The 16,932-nt window shown below is 43.7% G+C and overlaps 2 protein-coding genes across 10 annotated transcripts in view; one reads left to right on the top strand and one right to left on the bottom strand.

The window, feature by feature from the left end:
• Window positions 1-16,932, top strand: part of MVK (mevalonate kinase) — a 37,117-nt gene that overhangs the window by 7,260 nt on the left and 12,925 nt on the right. For 5 of the 8 annotated variants that reach the window (XM_069961365.1, XM_069961366.1, XM_069961363.1 and 2 more), the window contains 8 exons: window positions 773-883; window positions 964-1,084; window positions 1,547-1,632; window positions 2,717-2,798; window positions 3,008-3,394; window positions 4,915-5,081; window positions 5,987-6,086; window positions 6,385-6,411. In XM_069961365.1, coding sequence (XP_069817466.1) covers window positions 773-883; window positions 964-1,084; window positions 1,547-1,632; window positions 2,717-2,798; window positions 3,008-3,394; window positions 4,915-5,081; window positions 5,987-6,086; window positions 6,385-6,411 — 1,081 coding nt within the window. Of the gene's footprint in view, window positions 1-772; window positions 884-963; window positions 1,085-1,546; window positions 1,633-2,716; window positions 2,799-3,007; window positions 3,395-4,914; window positions 5,082-5,986; window positions 6,087-6,384; window positions 6,412-13,228; window positions 13,309-13,609; window positions 13,723-16,932 lie in introns of those variants that run through there. The other 3 variants (XM_069961368.1, XM_069961369.1, XM_069961371.1) reach the window with 3 other exon arrangements.
• MMAB (metabolism of cobalamin associated B) lies at window positions 7,390-13,470 on the bottom strand. 2 transcript variants are annotated; one of them, XM_069961372.1, is made up of 9 exons: window positions 13,328-13,470; window positions 10,794-10,855; window positions 10,620-10,713; window positions 9,224-9,281; window positions 9,037-9,109; window positions 8,384-8,481; window positions 8,195-8,259; window positions 8,012-8,071; window positions 7,390-7,850 (listed from the first exon to the last, which is right to left on the bottom strand). In XM_069961372.1, the coding sequence occupies exons 1-9, from the start codon at window positions 13,414-13,416 to the stop codon at window positions 7,763-7,765; spliced, it is 687 nt and encodes a 228-aa protein (XP_069817473.1). In that variant the 5' UTR covers window positions 13,417-13,470; the 3' UTR covers window positions 7,390-7,762. The 2 variants fall into 2 exon arrangements, with proteins under 2 accessions (XP_069817473.1, XP_069817474.1); XM_069961373.1 differs by lacking the exon at window positions 13,328-13,470 and adding an exon at window positions 12,956-13,241.

Below are 16,932 nucleotides of genomic sequence, written 5' to 3'. Positions count from 1 at the left end.
GACTTCTAAGGAACAATCTGTGCTTTATTTACAGCCTTACAGCATTTACATACTAGAGCCTGTCAGTAACTTTTGCAGATTGTGGATCCATAAAACTAGGGCCCGATCAAAATCAATGGGCACTAAGTTTGTCCATAATTGCAGATCTGCAATTATGATCAAAACTACAGAAGGCGTGAATGTAGCCCTAGTAAACACGTTGGGACATATGAAAAGAAAACAAAGGACAAGCCCTCTTTTTAGGTTTCTGAAATTGTCGTTGCCTTTTTCAATGCAAAATAAAAAAAAATCTGTCAGGAAAATTTAGAACATGACTTCGGTTTAGTAAATCTGAGCCAATGGCACAAACAATGAAAATCTGCCCTGCGGATTCCATGACACAAATTCCATATAGATTCTTGTTGCACAGATTATCCTATATCAATCCAGTCTTCTGCACTGTCCCCCTATGCATTGTCATGCTGTCCCCCTATGCATTGTCATGCTGTCCATGCTGTCCCCCTATGCATTGTCATGCTGTCCCTGCTGTCCCCCTATGCATTGTCATGCGGTCTCCCTATGCATTGTCCATGCTGTCCCCCCTATGCATTGTCATGCTGTCCCCCCTATGCATTGTCATGCTGTCCCCCCTATGCATTGTCATGCTGTCTCCCTATGCATTGTCATGCGGTCTCCCTATGCATTGTCATGCTGTTCCTACTGTTCCCCTATGCATTGTCATGCTGTCCTCCATGCATTGTCACCCTATCCCCCTATGCATTATCACTTGCAGCCCAGGTTTGAAACCATCTTATCGGAGATCATCACTGTGAAAAATGAAGCCATTTACGCAATGAATAACCTTGAACAATGGATGACTCCTGAGCCTGTCCAGAAGAGTATGGTATGGGTCACACAGTCATGCTTGGTGTCTGTTACCCCTTACCTGCACTGTTCACTGATGTATTTTACCTTATTTTTAAGACTTCATTTTTGGATAGCTGCTTTGTGAAGAAAGAACCGGTAGGTGTGGTGCTGATCATTGGGGGCTGGAGCCTGCCGGTACAGCTTTGTCTCATACCAATGATTGGAGCTGTGGCTGCAGGTACGTTTTTGCTCCAGTTTCTTCTAGGCATGTGACTTGTTTCCTAGATCTGCTTGAGGTGTAGCAGGTACAATCTGTATATTTCCATTGATGATCCATTCTTTGATGGTTAAGAAGCAGGAGAGATGTTTCATGGTGCACCCCTACCTGATCCACCATGATCGAGAGCCTTCAGCTGCCAAAATAATTTTGGTTTTTAAAGGGATTATCCAGGATTAGAAAAAATAAAGCTACATTCTTGCCTAAACAGCGCCACCCTTGTCCCCAGGTTGTATGTGGTATTACAATTCATTTCCATTCCCTTTAATGGAACTGAACTACAACTATGCTGACGGCAGGACTATTTTCCTGTATATATTTTTTTGTAACAAAAATAGTTTATCTCAGAACAATATTATGCGTAACTGTAACATAACTTGTGGTGTTTTGGTCTAACTAGGATCCACTTGTTTTCTCTGCTAGGTAACGCTGTGGTACTGAAATTGTCTGAGACCTGTTCTCACACTGCAGAACTGCTGCAAGCGCTGCTTCCTCTCCATCTGGATAATGTATGTATGGCTATGGGTTTTAACGAATATACCCTTTTAAACCTGCATACTAGAATAGGTAAAAGAAAGGCGTAAACAGAATTTACAGTAACATGACCAACACTTGTTATCCTGACAACTAGATAAAGCTTGGAGAAGAGTGCGACTCAATCTATACTCCCTGGCGCACTGCCTTTTCAGTCCCAGTACAATGGGCTCCATTGTAAAGCCCCTATTACACGGGCTGATTCAGAGGAGCAAGCGAGCGCCGACCTGTCAGATCAGTGTTCGCTTCTCTTTTCCTGCCGGCAATATTACACACATCACACATCTGCGAGCGGGTAAGTGTGGGGGAGGGGAGATGCCCGGGTGAGCAGCCCATAGAAGATAGCGGGGGTCTGCTGACGCCGCTCCTAATACACAGAGCTGCTATCCTCACCGTTAGTCTTTCAACATCGTGCATGTCAGCAGATCGTTGCCTCTAAATGTTACAAATACACAAAGCGATTATCGGCGTAACTGCCAATAATCACTACGTGTAATAGGGCCTTAAAGGGGTTATCCAGCGCTACAAAAACATGGCCACTTTTCCCCCCTACTGTTGTCTCCAGTTCAGGTGCGGTTTGCAATTGAGCTCCATTTACTTAAATGGAACTGAGTTTCAAAACCCCGCCCAATCTGGAGACAACAGTAGGGGGAAAGTGGCCATGGAGAGTATCTCCTGTAGTGAGAAGGAAATCACAACAGCACTCGGCTCTTCCTAGCGGCTCAAAGAAAATGAATGGAACTGCAGGTCACGCTTCAACCTACCGCTCTATTCAAAACAAAGGAGTTGGGGCACCGATCTGGAGATCTCCAAGGGGCACAGAGGTCGAACCCCCCCCCCCCCCCCATCTCATATTTATCCGCCATTCTGTAGAAATGGGACAAGTAAAGTTAAAACCCCTAGAAGTCTTCAAGACAAAATCCCCGTTCTATTGTTCTGGCCATGTCATGTGGTTGTGTGTGTTTGTTGTTTTTTTTTTTTTTTTTTTTTCATATTTTTGAGTCAGATTTAGCACATTGATTTTTTTATTTATTTTTTTATTTTTTAAATTTCTCTTAGAATTGTTACCAGCTAATTCCTGGAGAACACTCTGAACTACTGGAAATTCTGGAGCACAAATTTGACCACATCCTCTATATAGGTATTTTTTATTTGTATACTATATAATATGATTGAAATATATAAATGTATTACAATGCAATAGGGGAGGATTACAAAAAGACAGCTAGGATGGAAACTCAGCTGTGAGAATACATTGTAGTTCTAGGTCTCAGAAGTTAAAAATAAAAAAATTAATTATGTATACAGTGAACAAACCCTAAGTCAACTAACACATCCGCTATGTTGCAGGTGATCGTATGACAGGTAGGCAGGTGATGCAAGCGGCAGCCAAACATATGACTCCTGTATCTTTGGTCCTTGGAGGTAAAAATCCTTGCTATGTGGACAAGTCATGTGATCTTGCTTTGGCCGCACGTAGGATTGCATGGGCACGGTTTATTAATGCAGGACAAAATTCACTGGCTCCAGAATATATTCTGTGCCATTTGGATATTCGGGATGGTCTAATCCAGGAGCTGGAAATATGCACCCATGAATTCTATGGGGAAAACCCACAAGAATCCCAGCACTATGGGCGCATGGCAAGTCTGGACCAATATAGAAGAGTTAAGGATTTTCTATCCTGTGGCCAGGTGGTCCTCGGGGGACAGACTGATGAGAGTGAGCGATATATCGGTAAGGATTAGGTCTTGACAAGTTTGGTGAAAAAGTGTTCTGACTTTGGAATTAAAGGATCGATCTAGTGACAAACACGTCTGCCATTATTACACTATGTTCCCCAACAATTTTTTTCAGCAGTGTAATCCTCGGTCCAGAGCACTGATCTAGACCGCTCAATGATTATCACTAGAAAGAGCGGGCCGGCTTGGCGCTATGGGGGTGGGGCAGTGCTCCTAATGGTGCTCCGGACCAAGGATTACACTGCTAACAGATTAAAGTGTGGGGCAGGTTTTAAGAGATTTTTTTTTTTTTCAGATTCAGTCTTCAACTTGATCTCCTAATACTCCCCTATGGTATAATACAAGATTGCCTTTGGTACTTTTTTGCACATCCCTGACTATGGTAGAGGAGCCAGCATAAGCTCCTATTATACGGGTCAATTCAGAGGGGCAAACGAGCACCGACCTGTCAGGTCAGCACTCGCTTGCTCCTCGTTCTCCGCTAGCTCCCGGCCCTATTACATGCCTTGGCAGCAAGCGGGTAAGTGCTGGGAGCTGCAGGTGTTCGCTGGATCATCCGGGCAGCCCTAGGAAGATGGCGGTGGTCTGCACCTATTACATGGAGCGACGGCAGCATATCACTGCTATCGGGATCGTTAAGCTTTCAACATGTAGAAAGACAACGATCAGCCTACATCGTGCATGTCAGCTGATCGTTGTTTTCTATGACACAAGACGATTATCGGCTAATAATCGCTTCGTGTCATAGGGGCTTTAGGTGCAAAAACACTGGCTGTAATGAGTTGATAGATAAGATTGCTACTTTCCCTCAACTACAGGAGAAGGTATCCATTCCTACCCGCCTGCAGTTTAGATACTTCCAGCTGAGATATAATCTCTGGTTCCAATCTGCGGGCTTAGATGTTGGACCCTGCACTTCTCCCTTAGAGGACGGAGTCTCTATGGATTCACTTACAAGACCTCTTTTGAGTGTATATTGCCTCTAATCCATTAACTACAGTTTTATAAGGCATGACCTATTTCCTTCATTGACCATGGAAGAAGATGATGATATTTTGGATTTGTTGAGTAACCCTTTAGTATCCTTAGTCAGATTACATGCCTCCATGGTCTCCTAGAATATGATACGTTTTTGAATGGACAATGGTCTTTGTGGAACAGTTGACCAAGTTCAGCCCATCCAGTCCAGAACCCTATTGCGCTTCCTTCTATTCTCCTGAATTAGAAGCACCCAAACTTCTGGTCATATCTGCCTAAAACCTCGGTAACTGCTGTGCTACCGATGTATAACCTCAGCTATGAAGTAGTGGCGGTCCAGCAAATATTTGCAGAATCTGTGTACTAGGTCAGCAGCAGTATCATTAGCTCTTCTATCTAGCTGTTCATTTTGGCACTAGGTTTCTTATTTTTTTTTTTTAGTGCATCTGCTTCTCTTTATTTTACTTTAAATCTTATGAGTGTAATACAGTGATTACATACTAATTTCCATATTTTGCACCTTATTCTGTTGTTTAGCTCCAACAGTTCTGATCGATGTGACGGAATCGGATCCTGTTATGAAACAAGAATTTCTTGGGCCAGTCCTCCCCATCCTGACAGTAGAGACTTTAGAAGAAGCAATTCAGTTCATCAATAAGAGAGATCGACCGTTAGCTGTATATGTCTATTCTAACAACCCACAGGTAATTTTGCTCCAAAGCACAGGTCAAAGAAACTCCAATTTACAGGAGCATAAAAATCTTCAATGGATTCTAAGCCTTGCCTATCTGTTGTATCTTTATGCCGCAGATTATACTTACAATTGCAGTAAGTGAGACCAACACAATCTCTATGTAAATAGTTTTATTTGATATGGAAGTGACCCGTCCCCGCCGACAACCCCCTAGGTCTAGTTCCACAGCATTTTATGCTCGTAGGTGTAAATCATGGCAGAAATTTATACCTGCTCAGGTGTAAGTGTAGATTTCAGCGCCTGCCACACAGCAGGAGCAGGTCAGGCCAAATTCTAGAAGAGGTATACGTATGGGTACACCAGTCTTCATATATCACCCCCCACATGTGTTGAGTATCTTTTTCTTAACCAGCATAGGATTAAAGGGAACCTGTCAGCCATGACAGTGGGCCAAAACCCACCCTACCCTGGGATACAGTGTGGAATAGTTACCCTCTCCTCGAGGTCCCGCGCCGCTCATTAAGCAAGTGAGTAGAGATCAGTTTGCTCCAGTGGTTTCCTAAATGTATTGGACTCCTCTCTGCTCATTTGCATATTGAGGACCACGAGGAGAGGGTAACTATTCCACACTGTATCCCGGGGCAGGGTGGGGTTTGGCCCACAGGTTCCCTTTGAAGGGGACCTGTCACCCTGGCTGCTGGGCTGGCTTGGCTCCCGAAATCCCATCACGAATGCATCTGTGACCATGGCTTTAGGCCTTGCAAGATGTGAGTGACTACATTAATTTGTAGTACAACATAGTGATCATGTGACATAAAGTCTTGCCCCTCCTGATGCAGTCCATAATTCAACTTTTTATAATTTCTATGATTGTATACTGGCAAGTATTTTAAAGTATGTCCCTCCTGGCTTTAGGTCGTTTCAGATGTTATGGACAAAACCTGTAGTGGAAGCTTCTGTTCCAATGACAGTATGGTCCAAAGTCTGTACACCAGATTGCCCTATGGAGGTGTGGGTGAGTATATACAATTGTGCAGTTATGGTCCTGCTGATTGGCAGTTATCTATCTATGCTGTGTATAGGCAGTCGGCTGTCAATCAGCAGCTGGGGGGAGGGGTGTGGCAAGAATCCTATTCTCCTGCATATTAGGAGAACCGCTGAGCAGAATGATGTAAGTAATACACCGATCTGTTCAGCATTTCTGTCACTAGTTTATTCTGCCCTCATTTAATGTGGAATAAACCTAGTGACAGATTCCCTTTTAATGATCACATTATTTTTGGTTACTATTGACCACCTGTCTTTTGTCCTAGGTAACAGTGGTATTGGCATATACGGTGGTAAGTTCAGCTTTGACACCTTCTCTCACAGCAAAGCCTGTCTCCTGCGCAATACGGCCATTGAATGTGTCACTTACCTGCGCTATCCTCCATATGCTGAGAAACAACTTCGTCTCATGCAGTGGGCCACGTCTATCTCCAGAACAAAAACATGGTGTTGTATACTGTAAAGACTTTCATGAAGCCACTGTTGTCTAAAAGCTGCATTCCATGACCTATGGAGGCATATGAATGTTATGGCCTAGATATTGATTCACGTCCGCACTGAAAAGCATTAAGACTTGTAGCCAATATCGATGAGTCTTGGCAATGTGTCTTTGAATGTTTTTAATGGGCACTGAAAAATGCTTTACATATGCATGGGGAAGTATAAACCCTATCGCTGTGTATCTTCTTTCACTTATATGCTTTAGCACTTATGTGTTTGCTGCTTACCCCCTGGTTTTGGAGGTCACTATCTTGTCAGATACTTTTAAAAACCAAACATTTATTTGGCATTTAAAAGAACAGAGATAAGAGCGTAGTCGTGGTGTAACTAAATGGCTTTGTATATGTATGTTGCTGGTGTAGCACCCCATATGTATTTTAATTAAACTATTTAATTATTTTCATAAATTCTGTGTTGTTCTTCTGACAGGTACTCAATGTATAAAAGGTTCCCTCACATAGATTAGCATAATTCAGCTTTCACTTTCTAATAACCCAGGGGGACATTCATGAAGACTGGTGTACTGGTGAAACCGGCCTGACCTGGCATAAATCAGGCGTGGGTGGAGCCAACCCCCTGCGGATCAGGTGAGCAGGGGATACAGCTGGTGTACGCCAGGGAGAAGGGGTGAATCTGTGCCTTCTCCCTGGTGTACGCCAGTGGCGCAGCCTTCATAAATGTCCTCCCTGTAACTATTTTAATACTTGATCATGTTAAGAGTTGATGGGGAGAAGTCCTGGTTCTCTTACTCCACGTACACAAACAATGGCAACAGTGTCAGTAACTTTAATTTCCAATAGCAGTAACAATTTTAATTCCAAAATTGTATTACAAACTTTGTTTCTTGGCAATCTTAAATTTGTACCTGGCTGCCACTGAGAGGCTGGGCCGCCATATGTTTCTGCTGAAGAGAGCTTGGCTTTCCCCGCAGCTATTCTCCCCCCAATCACCTGCTAAGAGACCTATTTAGGTAACAAATGATATATATATATATATATTTTTTTTTTATAGATCTGAAAGATGCCAGCTTATTGAGTCTGAACTACATAGGTTTCAAACATCTTGTGTAACCAATGTATAGTCTCCTCACTCCAAGCTGCATCCACTGTGCATGGCATGGGTAGTTATTCTGACCCCATCTTCTCATGGGTATCTTCGGGTGTAGATTGTCTCAGCTCTGCCTTCAGACTGGGCTGCATATCTAGCCAATGTGAAAAGGTAGTCGCTTAACCTGAAAAAGATCAGATTATATTTTTAGCTGAGGACCATCAATACATTTCCCTATTGTAATATTTCATCAAAGTGAAACTCTTGAGTTTCTTTAAAATGTTAGCAAAGGTTTTACTTTTTTTTTTTTTTTTCTTTCTGAAAACAGTAAAAATCACTTTATACCTGTTCAAGTATTTCCCAACTGTTGGATCTGCCTCTCCCATTTGCAGTATCTTGAAAGTCCTAGAAAAAGTAAAAGAGAAAAAAACTATAGCTAAGAGAGATAAACCAACGTAAGTGGCTAGCTGTGGTGATGGTCACAGTGTTGTATGGAAAGAATAGGCTGATACAGAAGAATGGACTCACACTCTTTCTGCTCTCCGACACACTGCTCTGGCCACATGTAATGATGCACTGGCCTTTCCTCCAGACTAAAAAAATAAATAAAAAAATAAGTGGTTAGTCTTTTAGAAGTGTCCCAGGTGGGAAATTGGACAGTGAGGTGACAATACAAGCATAGTCTATCATAACAGATGACAATGGCGTAGAACGTACAGGCAGAATAAAGCAGCTGAGTGGAGGAAGCTGAGCTGTGTACTTGTCAATCCATTCCTCTAGCTCCTGAATAGGCTCTTCATTAAATGATGTCTTCACTGCAGAAAGAGTTGGGACACAAATTAAACCATCATATGAGTTACCATTCAAATCCCTTGGGGAGGGAGGGAGGGGGGGGGGCTCCTTAGGGTTATAGCCTCAACAGTCACATGTATTTTCTCTTGCATGTGACTGCTGATGTCAGTGACTGGCTGCAGTTCTCCCGTGCAGAGAATACAAAACATGACCCTGGCACTTCTTTTTTTTTTTCTCTCCTGTCTAGTTCTGTATTTCATCACTGTACGTGCTGAACATCTCATTTCACTGCAGACTATTACACAGCAGGGTTGCAGCATCTGCTGCATTCACTCCCTATTTGTTCTTTCTGTAGCATTGCTCAGAACAAGGCAGCACTCTCTCAATGTCCCAATAAAGATGAATATGACATGGGAGATGGTAATGGAGGCTGGAGGGTCTGGTCACTTGATATGTGATGGTGACATCACATGGGGGGGGGGGGGGTTTTAATAGTTTTGCAATACGTTTTTCTGATAGCGGAATACCCTTTTAGGAAAGCTAAAGTACTGAAGCTTTTTTGAGAATGACAAATTTACCTTTATGGCTTTCTCTGGCGGAGGATAAAGGTGTTGCAATATTTGCCCCAATATCTTGCAGCATACACTGTATCTGTAACGGAGACATTTTTGGCACTTAACATCAATTTTGGCTCTGTCAGCTTTGAATAGCAAAACCTAGATGCATTGAGGGAAATGTAGTTGATATAATGAAACTAACAAATACCTTCTCGAGTTCTGAGACACACTGGAGATTGGCATCTAAACAAAATTCTCTGGCCAGCCTGAAAATAAGAACAAACTATGCAGCATTACCTCGCTTTTTGCTTACACAAACCACCCTGCTAAACATGTATTTGATGCCAATAGACTCCTTTTTTTAAAGGCTTTTTTTTTTTTTTTTTTTTTAAACCACTCCCTGGCCGACTGATTTTGCACTTGTGTCAAGTTACTCGTGACCTTACTGTGACTAAAGGGGTTGTCTGGCGAAAATCTTTTTTCTATGTAGATTGGTAATGTACTTCTACTAAAAAATCTCAAGTCTTCCCATACTTATCAGCTGCTGTATGTCCTGTAGGGAAAGGTTTTATTTTCAGTCTGACACAGTAGTGCTCTTTGCTGACATCTCTGTCTGAGACATGAACTGTCCAGAGCAGGAGAGGTTTTCTGGTTCAATGTTTTTATTAGTTTTTTTTAAGAACAAATTACAAAAGAGAAAGTCTATAAGCACTGACTTTAGTGCCAACAGAGGTTTTCTATGGGGATTTGCTGCTGCTCTGGACAATTCCTGTCCCAGCCAGAGATGTCAGCAGAGCACTGTGTCAGACTGAAAATAAAACCCTTCCTGCATGACATACAGCAACTGATAAGTATGGAAAGACATGAGATTTTTTTTTATAGAAGTAAATTACAAATCTATGTAACCTTCTGACACCAGTTGATTTGAAAGAAAAAGATTTTTGCTGGATAACCCCTTTAACTCTCCTGGCCTCACAGAGAGCACAAATAGTGCAGATACAGCTGGCCAGGGACACTGCCCATCTTGAGAGGGAGATGGACTGAACAGCTCTCATAAAATTTTCTGTGTCTTCCAATACAAAGTTAATTTAAAGCTACATCACCGGGCTATCTGCTCTGAGGTCAGCACTGACCTCTCTGACCTCTGAATACCAGCTTTCATTTAGCTCCCGCTGTGAAATCCTTTGTTCTCTGCTGGCAACTAATCTCCCTCCTCCCCCCTCCCCTATTCATAGAACAGACAGGGCCTGACTGAGATTTCCTGATAATGAGCAGTGGATGAGAGGGAGAGGAGAGGGAAGGAACCTGGGGAAAGTCTTTTGAATGTAGATAATGGCATATTTGCATAATAAACACAATTACAAAGTTTCTTAAAATCGCCCGGACTATTGATTTCTGAGAAAAACTAAACAGTGACACTTTAAATCTGAAACAAAGTGGTGGCTGAACTTGAACAGTCAATCCTGTTTATGTATACAGTTACAGGAACCCTGGCTGGTGGGAGGCTCCAGTACCAGTATCTGAATGCCCAGGTTCTGGATTTACAATAATATCTCCTATCGCCTTTTTACTTTCTGATCAGGGTCCATACGATGACAACTTACCCTATGGCTGAGGTCAGCTCATCTGTAGTTCCCAATGCGTCAAACACAAGATTATCTTTTGGCCTCCGCTCTCCGGTGTATGTACTTGAGAAGCCTATAGAATAATGCAATACATTACACGCACTCTGCACTCAAACAACTCTTGTCACCACTGACTGGTCAGAAAAGTCAGACCTTTGTCGCCTGTTTTTGTGTAGATCTTTGGGAACCTCTTTGTTTTCTTTTCTGGTGGGGAGCTACAAGAAAATACAGCAAAGGTGAGCGGAATTACTTATATACCATTACTCTCCAGATAATGCAGTGACAACATGTTATGGCGCGATCACACAGCCTAACACAGTATATAAAGGAAAATTGAAACTATGGAAGTTATGGGCATCAATTTAAGATCTTTGTTTGCTGCCAATGAATAGAAACATTGCTGACATACTGCTGAATACATAGCTCTTAAGCTCAGTGATGGGATTTCCTTCTCAGTTCCTTTACCTTCGCACTATTCCCCCTATTTTTTTTTTTTCCTTTTTATCCTCTTTCCCTCCCTTTTCTTAGGCCTTGTTGGCTTCCTATTGATTCAAGCTCTGACCAAAATCTTTTTGTCAATGCCCATGTTGTAACGTCATATATTTTTGCACCTTTCTAGGGTGTTTGTCGTTCTTTTTCTAAAAACGCAATAAGTTCCTAATAAAAAAAGAAAAAAAAATATATATATATGGCATAGGCTTGCCTATGGCGACTTCTAAATTCTTCATTCGCTGTCCGTGTTAATAATATGTTGCTACAGGTCACTCATGATCCAAGTTTCCATTGCACTATGGGAGGAAGTCCTTCATCTGAAAGTGGGTGTAGACATCCTATAATATGTACCATTATATCCTGTTCCTCATCTGATCGGTTGCTCTGCATGGGCCTCCTCATTTAAAGCTGTTACTGTTCTGCTAGGCGTGAAGGAAAACCTCAGAAACATTGCATTGATTTGTTTTTTTTCCTATTCAGTTGTAACAAACAAAAGACAGACTATACACAGGGATCAGGTCATAAAGGAAAGCCTGAGATTTCTCCTCTTTTCAAATCCATTCCTGACTTTGGCTTTAAATATTTGGCAGATAATATTTTTAGGGTCCTATTCCACGGGCCGATGGGGGCCCGATCAATAATGTAAACGAGCACCGATCAACTAGATCGGCGCTCCTTCACTGGGCCTATTCCGCGGCCCGATAATCGTTTAGCGAGGGCTGCAGGGACATCGTTACCAATGTCCTTGCAGCCCTTGTTTAAACACCATACATTACCCACACATGTTTCAGGGCTTCTCCTGTGCTCCTTCTTTCTCCCAATCCCGCGTAGCAACAGCTTCGGTGCGGCCTGCCTGAGCTGACCGCTCAGCCAATCACTGGCCGTGGTGGTCCGGAGCGATCTGTCAGCTAAGACAGGCCGCACCGAAGCTGCTGCTGCGCGGGATCGGGAGAAAGAAGGAGCACAGGAGAAGCCCTGCAACATGTGTGGGTAATGTATGGTGTTTGTGGGATCGTCGGTCGCCCGCTGCACATCCCTATTCCATGCAGAGTCAGTGCCCGATGATTTTAGGTTTGAACCTAAATAAACGATCAGCCAATGACACGATCATCGGCTGATCGTTGTCTCTATTACACAGAGCGATAATTGGCTGAATCGGGCCGACTATCGCTCCGTGGAATAGGACTATTAGGCCATGTTCACATTAAATAAGTTCTGTAAAAATCACGGCTGTTGAAGAAGTGTATACACTCCGGCCGTGATCCCTAGCGGTGCCGTAGAAAACGTACATGTTCGTTTTCTGTGGCCGCTATTCAGCTACCGCATCAGAACGCTGCGGCGCTAAATATCTTTTTTGAGACCAGCCGGGTCACGGAACGGCCGGTCTCATACGCAGTCTGAACATAGCCTTACACTGAACGATTAGCGAACGACTAATGATGATTTTGGTGTCAGCGCAAAATCAACGCTCAGTGACACATGAACGATTTCTCGTTGGTCGTCTGAACGTTGCCTGCATTTACACAAACCCATTAGCATTTAAATTCGCATATCATCCCATGTAATAGGGTCCTTAGTTTGGTGGGGGATCCAACTCCTGGCATTCCCTTCTTATCAGCTACATGAAGTGGCCGTGGCATTTGTGTGGCAGCCTCTTGGATATTGAATGCCGCCCTAGGGAGTCCTGGAAAACATAGATACAGTCTATGGCCCAAGACTCCTTATGGCTGCATCCAACATCGTCAGCCACCGGTAATCAAATGCAGCGCGATCTAACTTGAACATAAATACTTAGGAGCAAATGTAGCAGGAACAACACCTACAGCCTTTGATCAGCAGCTGGGGGCCCGGGTTTGCTGCTGCTCATGAATATCCAGGACCACTGAGCACATGCACATAATGGAGAGGATTACTTATTATCCATGTTATTCCAGAGTATCTGCACAAGAGGCACCTAGGGAGCATTACAGGTCTGTTTGCACTCAGGATATATGTGATGCCTGTCTGTTTACACCAGCCTATGGCAAAACTACACTTCCGGTCTCGGGCATGCTGGGAATTGTAGTTTAGAAGGTGGTGAATGGTGCTGTAGACGCATGCGCGTGTGACAGGTGTAGCTGTACGTACGAGGAGATGGTATATGGAGCGCAATGATAGAAGCATCCTGTAATGACAGGTATAGGGCCTCCTCTCACCTCCCCTGGGCGCCCTCACCACTGTACAGCCGCCCTCCCTGTGTCACACCTCGCACGGCTCTCCGTAACAACAAACGAGCGGCAGCCATCGCTCCACGCCCCGCCCACACCTCGGCCCACGCTCTAGGATAGAGCTGATTGGTTGGGAACTCCTGCCCTCATGTCACACAATCGCCGCTGATTGGCTCAGAGATCGGCATTCGATTACCTGAGATTGGGGCTGTAGCACGCTTCTTCTTCGGGATTTGAGAGCAGCGGTGGGCGTGGCCTCGATGTATTGGCAGGAAAGGCGGAAGCGGAGCGGCGGCTGCTGATTGGCTGAGCGCGCCGGGGATGTAGGCAGGCAGCGGTGTAGCAGAGACTGTGACTGGACTGGGTGACAGCTGGACGGGCAGGTAATGGCTGTGTGTGTGTGAGTAGCTGTGCAGTCACTACATATAGCGTGACCGCTACAGAATAGTATTGTAGCTGTAAAGCTTTATTATTCTGAGCACACAAAATGTCCGTACAGGTAAAAAAAAAAACAAAATAACTCACCTTCCTCGATCCACTACTGATGTCCTGACAGGCGCTTCCCGGTCCCCACTGCTCCCTGCTTCCTTTTGACATTTGGTTCCCACAGGAAGTGTTGATTCAGCCAATCACTGGCTACTCCGAGGTTGAGGGGGATCGGGGCTGGTGAGTATGCCTAATTTAACCTCTTAGGGACGGAGCCACTGTTCGTAAAAGGTCATAGCACTTGCATTTTTCCACCTAGAAACCCACATGACCCCTTATTTTTTGCGTCACTAATTGTACTTCGCAATGACAGGCTGAATTTCTGCATAAAGTACACTGCGAAACCAGAAAAAAATTCAGTGTGGTGAAATTGAACAAGAAAAACGCATTTCTTTTATTTGGGGGGACTGTGTTTTTACACCATTCGCCCTATGTTAAAATGACTTGTTATTCCTCAAGTCGTTACGATTAAAACGATATACAACATGTATAACTTATATTGTATCGGATGGCCTGTAAAAAATTCAAACCATTGTTAACAAATATGTCACTTAAAATCGCTCCATTCCCAGGCTTATAACGCTTTTATCCTTTGGTCTATGGGTCTGTGTCAGGTGTCAGTTTTTGCGCCATGATATTTACTTTCTATCGGTACCTTGATTGCGCATATACGACTTTTTAATCGCTTTTTATTAATTTTTTTCTGGATTTAATGCGACCAAAAATGCGCTGATTTTTTGGCGCTTACGCCATTTACTGTGCGAGATCGGGAATGTGATTAATTAATAGTTTGGGCGATTACGCACGCGGCAATGCCAAACATATTTATTTATTTACTTTTATTTAAAACCTGGGAAAAGCAAAGGGGGGTGATTCAAACTTTTATTAGGGGAGGGGGCTTTTTACTTATAACAATCCTTTTTTTTTTTTTTTTTTTTCCTTTTTTTTACACATTTGGTTCCCACAGGAAGTGTTGATTCAGCCAATCACTGGCTACTACGTAGCCTGGGGGACTTCTAGTATATACACTATGATCTCTCATTGAGATCTTTGCTGTATACTTATACAGCAAAGATCAATGTGATCGGCACTCGTTTGCTTTCGGCTGCTGCTGCCGAAAACAAACAAGTGCTGAGTCGGGGACGGCGCCATCTTGGAGAGGTCCCCGGCCAGCAGCAAGTACAGAGATCGCTCCTTTGGGACAACCCACTATCTCACCAACTAGACACCAGGGATAAGCTGCGTCCGGTAATTGGATGCAGCTGTCATCGGACCGTGCCCGCTAATACCCGCGGTCCCGGGCTACAAGCGGCACCCGGAACCGCGGCATTTCATAGCGGTGTCGCCGCACGGCCCCGCTCTGAACACCTCTTCCGTGTACGTACGGGTACGTCATGCATCCTTAAGAGGTTAAAGTGTCACTGTTGTTTGATTTTATTTTTTTTTTTTGCAGAAATCAATAGTACAGGCGATTTTAAGAAACTTTGCAATTGTGTTTATTAGCCGAAAAATGCATTTTTATCATGAGAAAGCAGTTTGAAGCTCTCCCCTTTGTCTTCATTGTTCTCTATGGAGAGGGGAGGTGTGGAGGGAGATGAGGCACCAAAACAGGACAAAAAAGAGTTTATTTACAGCTACATCACCGGACTATCTCCTCTGAAGTCAGCACTGACCTTTCTGACCTCTGAATAGAGGCTTTCACATAGCTCCCACTGTGTAATCCTTTGTTCACTGCTGCCGACTAATCTCCCTCCCCCCTCCATAGAACAGACAGGGGCATGTCTGATGCAACAAGATGTGATTTCCTGATAATGAGCAGTAAATGAGAGAGAGGAGGGGGGGACCTGGGGAAAGTCTTTTTGAATGCAGGTAATCGTATATTAGCCTAATAAATCCAATTAAAAAGTTTCTTAATGGTGCGTTCACACCTACAGGATCTGCAGCTGATTTTCTGCAGCAGATTTCATTTAAATAACTGAACACAGCATCAAATCTGCTGCAGATCCTGTAGGTGTGAACGCACCCTAAAATCACCTGTACTATTGATTTCTGCAAAAAAAAATAAATAAATAAAAAAAATATGACAGTGACACTTTAAAGAGACTTTATATTCAACCCCCTCCAAGCACCAATACAGTTTGTTCTTCCTGTCCGTGTCTTCCTGGTGCCATCTTTGTGGTAGAAAAACATTCTTCTGATCTGCAGCAGAGGTGTCAATGAGGCGGGGCTTAGAGCATCCGTGCCCTAGACCTGTAATGCCTCTTGGGTCTTCCACTCCGCCCTCCTTGTCTTTAGTAACGTCCCTGGGTGGGATTTCTTTTATTCAGCGTTGGTTGAAATGTTGTGCATGCCCTATAGCAAAAACCAGAATCCCGGCCACAGTGCGCCTGCGTCGCTTTGGACCCCTACGGCACATGTACAAAATTTCAACCATCACTGAATAGGAAAGATCCTCCCCGGGGGCGTTATAAAAGACAAGGAACGGGGAGAGGAAGACCCAAGAAGCATTGCAGGCTCTAGGCTTTACCTCATTGACTCCGCTGATGCAGAAAAAAAGATGGCACCTGGAGCATCTTAAAAGACACTGACAATGGGAAGGACTTCATATCAGCAAACAAACGGTTCCAGTGGTTTTGTGGGGTGGGTGTAAATATATAGATTAAAGGGGTTATCCAGCGCTACAAAAACATGGCCACCACTACAAAGACAGCCCCACTATTGTCTCCAGCTTGCACAGGGTTTTTCTGCTCAGTTCCATTGAAGTGAATGGAGCTTAAAGGGGTTATCCAGCGCTACAAAAACATGGCCACTTTTCCCCCTACTGTTGTCTCCAGTTCAGGTGCGGTTTGCAATTAAGCTCCATTTACTTCAATGGAACTGAGTTTCAAAACCCCACCCAAACTGGAGACAACAGTAGGGGGAAAGTGGGCATGTTTTTGTAGCGCTGGATAACCCCTTTAATTGCAAACCGCACCAGAACTGGGACAAGAGTTGTGTTGTCTCTGAAAGAAAGTGGCCATATTTTTGTAGCACTGGATAACCCCTTTAAGGATAAACCTTTAAGGCTGGGTTCACACTACGTATATTTCAGTCAGTATTGTGGTCCT

The sequence above is a fragment of the Dendropsophus ebraccatus genome, chromosome 3 (genome assembly GCF_027789765.1).
Source record: "Dendropsophus ebraccatus isolate aDenEbr1 chromosome 3, aDenEbr1.pat, whole genome shotgun sequence".
Taxonomy (NCBI): domain Eukaryota; kingdom Metazoa; phylum Chordata; class Amphibia; order Anura; family Hylidae; genus Dendropsophus; species Dendropsophus ebraccatus.
Note: the sequence above shows the minus strand (reverse complement) of the source record. Positions and strands in the feature narration are given on the sequence as shown.